The sequence below is a fragment of the Nymphalis io genome, chromosome 2, assembly GCF_905147045.1.
Source record: "Nymphalis io chromosome 2, ilAglIoxx1.1, whole genome shotgun sequence".
Taxonomy (NCBI): Eukaryota; Metazoa; Arthropoda; class Insecta; order Lepidoptera; family Nymphalidae; genus Nymphalis; species Nymphalis io.
In genome coordinates, this window is record NC_065889.1 from 6,865,170 (window position 1) to 6,876,000 (window position 10,831).

Sequence of the window (10,831 nt, forward strand, 5' to 3'; positions counted from 1 at the left end):
CAGAAATTAGCTGCCCGCTATACGAACGATACGGTTGTAACAGATTTACCTATATATATTTATACAAAGAGAAAGAGAGGACCCGTACCCAAGTCGCGCCTGAAACGGGTACCTAATAGTGCTCGTTTGTTACAGGATACAGAAAACACTACTCGCGTTAATGCTGGCTCAGGTCCTGAAGCTGGGTCAAGCAGACGTGATAACACTTGAAAGCTTAAAAAATGGACCGGGTATTCTCCCCTTCAACCTAGGACCCACTAGAATAATTTCCCATTTCCATTCTTTTGTTCAAATTATAAATTTAAATAATGTGCGAAATAGGTTAGAATCCGTTCGAGAGAAGTTAAGCAATCTAGCACCTGACTTAAATAATAAAACGTCGTTACTTTACGCTCCGCATATCAAATATCTTGCAACGAAATTAAATGACATGTCAGAGCAACTGTTAACCTTTCAAGGAAAACGTTCAAAAAGAGGCCTCGTTAACGGTCTTGGTTCCATAATCAAAAGTATCTCCGGAAATTTAGATTATACGGACGCACTAAAGTACGAAAATGCCATTGCTATTCTACAAAAGAACGAAAATAACTTAGCCATTGAAATAAATCATCAAATAAGTTTAAGCAAGCAGTGGGCATCTCAGAGTTCAAATGTTACAGATAGGATAGTAGAAAACCAGAGGAAAATAGAGAACATTATTAAAACCATCTTAGATAATGATGTTAGGAAAGAAGAAGATGCAATTAAGTATTTTCATTTAGCCCAGCTACTTACAATACTAGGTGATGACATAGACAATTTGTCACAAGAGTTGTCAAAACTACAGAATCTATTGGCATTCATAAGAGCTAAAAGCATCCATTATTCCGTTCTCGATTACGACACTTATATAGTTATGTTAAATAAACTAAAAGGTTTATACAATTCAAATGTAGTGCTAGATATTAATTTTAGGGAATATTTAGATCTATTAAGATTAGGATATTATTATAAAGATAATGATATAATCTTGGTAATTAAGTTTCCAATCATGAATCCCAATAACTACATCCTTTACAAATTGTCCTTAGCCCCTAATAGTAATGATAAAATTATAGTCCCTACCTATCCATAGGTAGCAATTCACGAGAAAGATCTACTGTATATAGAGACAGAATGTCCGAAGTACAGTCACGGTCATCTTTTCGAGGACAACTTAAACCGACACTATGGAGAGCAAACGAGCTGCATTCAACATCTTATACTCCAGCAACATATCCATGAAACCTGTCGGGTTACTCCAGTAATCTTATCTTCTCAAGCCATGGAACAATTGGATGATCGTCACTATGTTCTGAGCTTTCCCAACTTAACGAAAGTTCATTTAACCTGTTCTCAAGATCAATACAAAAACCTTCTCGGAAGCTATCTAGCTGAAATACCTAAAGGGTGTGCTCTACAAACGTCCATCTTCACCATCACTAACCACCATGATCAAGTAAAAGGACAAATTTTGAAAATGTTGAATATAGAATATAGTAATGAAGATCCATACAAAGCGACAGCGAAGAACATCTTGAAATTGAACAGTATAGATTTGACTCACTTACATTCAACCAATACCAGGATTGCCTCTCAAGAACCAGTGACTTTGGAATTGTCGAACTTAGACACGCTCTATCACACGACTATACCTGTCTACCTACTCATCGGTGCATCAGTACTCACTATTAGCATCGTCCTCATTCGTCGCAAATGTATGCTTTCAAAGAATACTAACCAGAAGGAAAATGAGGCAACCAGAACACAAGAAGTCCATGACAGCCCCAGAGATCCTATGTCTCTATCAGCACTATTTTCGACAAAAGTCTAAAAATAGCTGCTGATCCTGCGGAGGGAGTTGTTAAGAAATAATCGCAAGACCTCCCCGAACATCGAGCGCTACCAAGAAATACCATACCGTGAGAAATAATCACACCATGCATTCCTTGAAGCTACCACCTGTTGCCAGCGTCGCTGCTTTGTTTCGCAAGACCTCCCGAACATCGAGTGCTACCAAGAATTACCATACCGTGGGGACCATTCAGTGATTCACCGATTTCGTTATAAATATGTAATTCAGACTACAGATCTTCACTTTTTGTTCTGATATCGAACAGACTGTCACGTATTAGAAATTAGAAATAATTAATTGTTAAATTCAATTACTTAAATAAACGTATAAGTTAAATTCGTTCGGTTTCATTCTGCATCCTCAACGGCAGCCCTACGTAATTAGTTTATAAACTCTTCATACAAACGTTTTCTATAAGCGGTCTTATTAGTCTCTAATTGTGTTATTTTGAAATAAATCCTAATAATTGCTTCATTGCATTCATTTGTCCATTTCATACGTTTTCCTGTTAGTGTGTTAAGGGATGTTTTAAGATTTGTGGCGTTTTGTTGTATCGGAGTTTGGATTACTTGCAATTCTGTTCTAACTTCATCGTAAATCTAATCAATGGTTTCTTGTGATAATAATTTCTTTTGTATAATAGCTCTACGTTGGTCACCAATTCTCTGTCTGCTTACTTCCATATGTGGATATTTATCTATAAATTTGGTACGTATAAGTTTGGTAGGTACGTAGGATGAACTTATTCATTTCCATACTCCATTTTTTACGTTTTTTTACGCTACTGGTGGTGGGCATAGGTTCACTGACAAAATTTGTCTCCTGTGCAACATCCGCCAGTTGAGCACCGGTTGATGATGAATTTGGTGAAGATGCATACAAAATTGGTGATGAAGAGGGTATTGATGGGAATAAAGATTTGGAGGATGAATTAGAAGTCTGAGTGGACTTTTCTTCTAACGATGGCACGTTCGCCTGTATATATTTTTTAGTTTTAGACCTAGTTATCATATTATTCCCACGAGTAGCTAGGGACATAAAAGTCAATCACAGCAGAGCCCTGCATTCACTATGATAAGGGTAAATTAAATTAGAGGTCCCCTTGTCTCTAAAGTTCGCATACTAACGACTAAGCACCCCCTTAGTCATGGAGCCCTCGGCGTACGCTGTTCCACCTTGGCTTGGGTTGTATCTCTCTTGGTCTGTCTTCTCATCTTAGGCCAATCCAACATGAGTAGCTCTATTGGCATAGCCCTAAGAATCATTAAAGCGCACAAGCCCCACCACGTCGGCAACGTAAAGATACGTCGGTGGGGATATTATTATTATTATTGTATAATATTATCGTCGAAAAAGTACAAACGTGATGTACAAAATATAAACATAATACAAATGAAAACATATTTGTTTCATGTTAATTTCGAATTAATTTTGATGTTGTAATTGGTATCGTTTCTATATATACAGGACGGCATTTTTCTAAGCTATTTTAAGCTGTCACGCTCGTCGCCTGGCTTCATACCGAGACAGAGAACTTTCTCTGTCTACGCTTCATACGGACTAATAGTTGAACGAAAAACGTCCTAATTTGAGATGTTTTTCAATTTTCAATTTGTGATCGCTAATTCGCTAATAACATATATTATCTATTTTTTTACATGTATAACATTGTGTTTTTACTTTTTGATATCTTTTGGATTTAAAATTGAATTGTTCCACTCACATAAAAGTTAATTTTAAAAGGCGAAATAAATTAAATATGTAAATTGCCTAATCTTATTTAATTATCTATATGAAAAGGAAGCCATTTTATTTAGTAACTCTATTCTCGTGTTTCTCTGTCTACGATTCTCGGTTGATAAAATTTTATGTCAAACATGACAATTATTGACATATTTACATTTTACTTTTACGTATTTAGTGACTCAATTTCTAAACTCACAAGCTGTCACTTGTCATTTTAAATATTGGTGTAATTTGTTTTTAAATAAATATTATGAGATTAAGTTAATAAATTTAAGGATAATTATAATTAAATTAGATTGCTTAGAAACTATTTGGGTTATGCAAATTTAAATAATGGATTTTAAAAACCTTAATTTTTTAGTTCTATTGTCAATTGGAATCAACGGTAAGTTGACTTAAATGATTAATGTCTCAATATTATCCTTAGAAAACATAATATGACCATTTTATTATGCTATCTTGCAAAGCATTTTTATGTCTGAGAGACAAATAAAATTATATTGCAGTGGTTACATGTGAAAGGCTTCACGAACAAATTTACTCATCGATCGAAGGTGGAGCTGGTTGTTTTAGAAGGCTAAATGGGACTCACCAAGCAGGATGTTCATGTAATGATTCAATATATATATGTATATATAAACATATTAGCATATTGTTTTGCAAAGTACATAATCTTTGTATTTGTAGAAATAAATTAAGCAATTCTAATGTTCAAAGTTAAAATTGACTTTAGCTTGTTTACTAATTTTCTTATGACATAAAATTTGAAGTTAAAAACATGTATTGTAATTTTTCTAAAGCTTCACTCAGTGGTGCTGTTGGAGTCGTACAGATGATTCAAAATGTAACCGATGCAGAATGGCTAATACATAATTCTTCAGCTGGACCATACATGGCAGTTGTTAGCACAAGTTTGTTCTATGACGTGATAGAGCTATTCATGCAGCAACCAGATAATGTCGCTGGAGTCTTGTTATTTGACAATATAACCATGAGGTAGATAACAATCATATTTAAATATATATATATATATATATATATATATAGATATATATATATATATATATATATATATATATATATATATCTAGTGTGATTCCTGAGTGTTTCAAAAGCTGCAATTAATATAACGTTTTTCAGACCTGATGCTTTTAGTCAAGAATCTCGCTGTCCAAATCAATACTCGTCATGGTCTAAAAGCCAGTGTCCCTCGACTCAAGCATCAAGTGGATCTAAACTGTTTTGGAATGAAAAAGGCACAGATCTATTAAGAAGACATATACCATTCCCTATTTTTTTCTTACCTCAAACTCGAATTACAGAAATATCTAAAATTGAACAATGTTTTAATAAGTAAGTGGAAAAACTGTGAAAAATAATATTTATACATATAAAACTGGTTTATGTTTTCTTGGCTTTGTGCATGCCTCTGGGTAGGTATCACCCGTTTATTACTCATTCGAATACTAATATCAGTACTCGGTATTTATGTATTCCTGTTTGAAGGGTGAGTGAGCCTGTTTAATTAGTGGTAAAAGAAACATAACTTCTTAATCCCCAAGGTTAGTAGAGCATTGGTAATTTAAGGAATGTTGAATATTTCTTACAGCACCAATGTCTATAAGACTATTATAATGGTGGTGACCATACCATAAGATGGCTTATTTGCCTACTGGCCTACTCATATAAATAATTATATATTATATAATAAATGTAATAATACGATTATAGCTTCATATTACCAATTTGTACAAAATTTATTTCAGATTTAATATTGATAAAGACAACCAAAAAGGTCAAGCTCTGTGTTCATTGCAATTAAATTCATTCATGTATGCAGCAGTCAACAGCGTAGTTTGTTTGAGAAGGTTAGTATATTATTTTCATTTAGTTGTTTATATCTTTCAAAGTAGCAAAACATCTGAAGCCTATATTAGCTTAGATTTAAAAAAGTCCAAAATAAAGTGTCATATTATGATTTTGACTTTTGTTGTACTCTTCTTTGATTTCACATTTGACAAATGAATAAAATTTTTGTGTTAAGTTTTAAATATATATGTAAAATAATCTTGACAGGTCTGCATCGTCCGCTATTCTAACACCAACTAAAGTATGTGACCCACTTGGTGATTTCAATGTCTACTATTCTCTCTTCCCTCGTGCAAAGGTTTGTTTTGTACTTATGTGAACATTACTTAACTTTTTTTGCTTCATTTTTAATTGATTTTTATATGTAAATATTTGTTAGAAGTGCATTAACATATAAGCCATGTTGACTTATAAAATAAATAAGATGAAATGAAATATTAAATCTAAATAATGGTTAAAATATAATGCTAGAAAGTTAGTAGTGAAAATAAACAGACTTTTTACTATGTAAAGTTGAAAATTATTTCAGGAATCTGAAATCAAAAAGAAACCTGTCACTTTGGTTACAGCACGATTAGACTCAGCATCTCTGTTTGATGGTAAGTTATTTCAGTATTTTTTTGTTATATAGTATATGTATTTTGATAAAATATAGTATTTGTGGGAAAGGGTCACTTGAGATAAATATGTTTTATTTTTCCTTTTGTTTTGGTAATATAATGTTTGTGTAAATTTTAAACTATATTTTTTAGGGGTTGCTCCTGGTGCAGCTAGTTCAGTAGTGGGGATGGTGGCTCATATCGTCGCTGCGGCGACTTTAGCGCAGATTATTCCTATAACTGATGCCAGTTTATACGGTAAGATCTAATTTCAATATTAATGATATTTTCAAGGAAGTAGAAAATAGTTTCTTACAACAATATCAGCAAAACTAGCTTCGCATGTTACTCTTATAAAATGCTAAAGGTATTTAGAAAAAATCGTGTTAATTGTTAAATATGTTAAAAAGAGCAAAATGAGGCTAAGTAAGAGAAATCAACAAATCATTTAATTATAATGTATGTATAATGTATAAATAATTACTTATGATACATTAATGAGTGATTATTTATTTTTTCATAATTTAGAAGTCTTGCTTATTTATATTTTATTATAACAGGATTTCTCTTACTACTTAATATTAATTAACGCTAGCATATTATGTGATTTATTCCACTTTTGTGTTACCAAGAATATTATAGAAAAAAGCAACGCTATTGAAAAAATATTTACTAAAATATCCTATAAACGCAACAAAAACGTCACCTTTAAAGTCGTATTTAATCAATTATTTTATTAATAACAAAATGGCGTGACTGCATAGTTTGACTATGTAGTTTTACTATTTTTTGTTAAAGTATAGTTTCTTTGTAGATGAAAATGTTTTGTGGACTTTGTTTAATGGTGAATCCTTTGATTATATTGGATCTCAGCGGATCGCATACGATATAGCTCATGGGGCCTGGCCACCGATCTCTCCCCTCTCTCCAAAAGATATCAGCTTGCATATCGAACTTGGACAAATAGGGGGATCTCTGAACGTATTTAAAGAAAACTCGTCTTGGCCGTTATATGCTTTTGCTCCTTATGGTTCAGTTTTACCAGAACAGGTGGTGTATACTTTTTTATTTACTTGCTTGTCTCGCTTTGTGAATTTTTCCTAGATAATAAGCAGCTTATGTTAGTCTTTGGTTCATAAACTAAATCTATATAAATCACTCCGACCTGTAGTTACGCAACTGCTCGAAAAATAAAAGCTAACACACTTTCTCATCTATAATAATGAGCAGCCTGTATTAAAGAATATTCTGGAATATTCGTATAGATGATATCATCATTATTTTGTTTTCAGATAACTGCATTCTTAGTCGAAATGGTAAATAACTTGAATCCAAATAATATGACGTTGGCTCCAATATTCACATCGAATTTACCGCCGTCCTCTTTACACTCATTTCGAAGGATACTTGGTAACATAACGGATAATTATATGCCTGAATTATTGATTGTTGATCATAACGAGACCTTCTCTAACAAGTTCTACCAGTCTGCGTTGGATGATTACGAGAATGTTGGATTCGTGTACCACAATATAAGTATAAGCGGTGATGGTAAATGTAAGTATGATCTTATACTGATTAAAGTCTAAATATACTTAATTCTAATATATAAGTTTTTTTAATTAATTAATATAGAAGATTGTCACGTTTATGTAAGTCTATCTTCTTCTGCGGCTACGACCGCGTTTTGGGAGGGGGAAGGGGCAGAAGTAAGGTACCCTAGGTCCATTTCTGTATCCAAAACAGAACGTGTATGCAAAACTTTACAATGATCGGCCGAGTAATTAGTAAAAAATATTAATAAAAAATAATTATATTAATAAAAAATAAGACATTTATAAAATTTGTTTGTATGATTAATTTAGAAAAAAATATTTAAAAAAATTTAAGCTTTTATTCGACTTCACGTGTACTGTTTTGGCACAGAGACTTAATATAAGTTTGTTTTTTAAAAAAAATTCAAATAATTACCTTTTATCTATATTATGTTGTTCTTATATTAGATAAGAAAACGACAATAGTAAAGGCATTCGAATCAAATGTTACTTTAGCACTAGGAGGATTAAAAGTAGTATAAACAGCATATGTCCCACTGCTGGACTAAAGCATTCCACCTCTTGAAGAAATGGAGGCTACGTACTGAAAATACATGCGAATCTGCTCGAATTCTTTGAATTAAACTATATATATGTCTGTATAATTTTTTTTTGTTTATAGTTCTATCGACGGATGAGTTACTGGCGAATGGGACAATGAAAGAGAGTGATGCGCAAGTCAAGATAGCTAGGATCGCGACCGCACTTGCACGCACTCTTTACCAAAAAGTCGCTGGGAAACCGTACACCGGTGTCGTATCAGCTTCGGCCCACCTAGTAAGATCATTTTTATAAAATTATAATATATTATTACCAACGGGCAACCTTAATTATAATATAATACAGATATGACTGAAATGTGGCACTGCAATCCCGCTATTTTTAACTGCTGCACCCATTGATATATTCTTTTCAGCAAATACATTAACAAATATATTATATAGTCATGTGAAATGCACATGATCCATTCATCCATTCAGTTACATGTGTGTTTTTTTTTCCATTTACAATTCAGGTTGACGAAATGCTGTACTGCTTCCTCCGGAGCCAAGCGTGCCGACTGCTGGCGGCGGCGGACTACGCCAGCAGCGCCGACGAGTCGCCGGCGGAGCGCCCCGCGCCGCTGTACGTGGGCGTGGCGGCGTGGTCCAGCACGCCCGCCGTGTACGCCGGACACCTGCTGGCGCTGCTCACGGGCACGCACCGGAGCGTCAACAGGACCACTTGTGACAAATTTGATGAACCCGTAAGTAAGGATTAGTGTATCTCGGTTTAAACGAATACTAGGAAAAACATATTATATCATAATTCCTTGATTACTAACTAATATTTTATATCTTAACTAGGGCTTCTCATACTACTGGCTGAAAGGATGGAATCACAGTGGTATTTGCATCCAGACTACGATGAATTTCAGTCAAGCCGTCAGTCCGGCTTTTGTTAAATCAGGTTCTTTTTTTTAAATAAACTTTTTTCTACTACTTTAAGTTGAAATTAACAAATTTAATTATAACATTTATAACTTTTCAGACTACGATATGACGTCGGGCGAGTTTTCGACATGGACGGAGTCGGTGTGGCAGGCGATGTGGATGCGCGTGTTCGTTCGCGCGGGCGGCGGGGGCGCCATCACCGCGGCCGTCGCCGGCGTGCTCGCCACCGCCGCAGCCGCGCTCGTCACCCACTGGCTGCAGCGACACGCCGCGCTCGTGTTCCTCGATCCGCCCGCCTCCCTGCACAGCGACGCGTCGGGGTATGACACTTGCTTTGTAAACGTATTATACAAAGTAGCGAAGCACCACCTCCTTGATACAGCAACATTTGAAATGTACAATACTATACAGCATGCCTCTTTTTATGCCTCACTCTATGTTGGAGTTAATAAGTATATGTATTCTCTCCTAGTTTGATTTTATTCTCCTAATTCTTATTTTTTGTTTCAGGATAATAAGGACTGTTAACTGCTAAGAAGTTGCAAGAATGTGGATGCTAGGAATAATAATATTGTATAATGTAGCTTAAAATTTAGTTAGCAAAAAATAAAGCATTCCACAGCACTGACAAAAATATCAACTGATCACAATTACTCAATTTACTGGTGGTAGGGCTTTGTGCAAGCTCGTCTTGGTAGGTACCACCCACTCATCAGATATTCTACCGCAAAACAGCAATACTTGATATTGTTGTGTTCCGGTTTGAAGGGTGAGTGAGCCAGTGTAATTACAGGCACAAGGGACATAAAATCTTAGTTCCCAAGGTTGGTGGCGCATTGGATATGTAAGCGATGGTTGACATTTCTTACAATGCCAATGTCTAAGAGCGTTGGTGACCACTTACCATCAGGTGGCCCATATGCTCGTCCACCTTCCTATTCTATAAAAAAAAAAAAAATTAAAACGAATTTAGTAAGACTAATTTGCACACAGTTATTTGCGCTTATTATTGGCGTATCCGAAAGATTAATTATGGTTCTATCATTATAACATTGTTTTAACCCAATTAATTAAAATTAAACCATTAGTACCCATAATTGATCTCTTTTAATTCTATTGCCTTAATTATTATTATTTAAAACGCATTGTGTGTTTACAAACAAAGTGTGTATTGAATTTATTTAAATAAATCTAATTAAATTATAAGAATTGCTTTGTTGTGTTATTTTTCCCGAAGTGTCTTATTACTTACAAACGCATATTGTTATATTAATAAAAACATTTGTCTCTTGATTATAGTGGTTAGCTATAGGGCTCTAAGTCTAGATTCCAGGTTTTGATGCCCTAAGTTAGACCAATTAATAAAACAAGTAAAACACCTGTGGATTATAATATCTCCTGCGTAAGTTGCTTTACTCAAGAGCTGAGAAATCAACTGCATCACTTTACAACATAAAACATCCATAATAAAAAAATGCCACTGTAATAATAATTTGATTATCAATATTCGTGACTAGGTTATTTTATTAACCATATACATTTTAGTACTTATTTTTATAGCTCTAAGTGTAGATCTATAAACACAAGGAAATATTTTAATTGTAACATAACATTTAACTATTAAGGTGAGTTCTTGTATTGAGATGTAAATTGACGAAATTATATAACAACCATATAAGTAGGCTCAATTGACCTAAATCTATTGCATTAAAATAA

General features: G+C 34.0%; 1 protein-coding gene across 1 annotated transcript; it reads left to right on the top strand.

The window, feature by feature from the left end:
* Positions 1–3,811: 3,811 nt before the first annotated feature.
* On the top strand, positions 3,812–10,212 carry LOC126779893 (nicastrin). The gene is made up of 15 exons (XM_050504057.1): positions 3,812–4,004; positions 4,126–4,227; positions 4,420–4,615; positions 4,760–4,972; positions 5,386–5,487; positions 5,696–5,786; positions 6,018–6,087; positions 6,241–6,345; positions 6,902–7,137; positions 7,380–7,644; positions 8,305–8,459; positions 8,698–8,928; positions 9,029–9,131; positions 9,213–9,435; positions 9,626–10,212. The coding sequence occupies exons 1-15, from the start codon at positions 3,953–3,955 to the stop codon at positions 9,648–9,650; spliced, it is 2,169 nt and encodes a 722-aa protein (XP_050360014.1). The 5' UTR covers positions 3,812–3,952; the 3' UTR covers positions 9,651–10,212.
* The last annotated feature ends 619 nt before the right edge of the window (positions 10,213–10,831 follow it).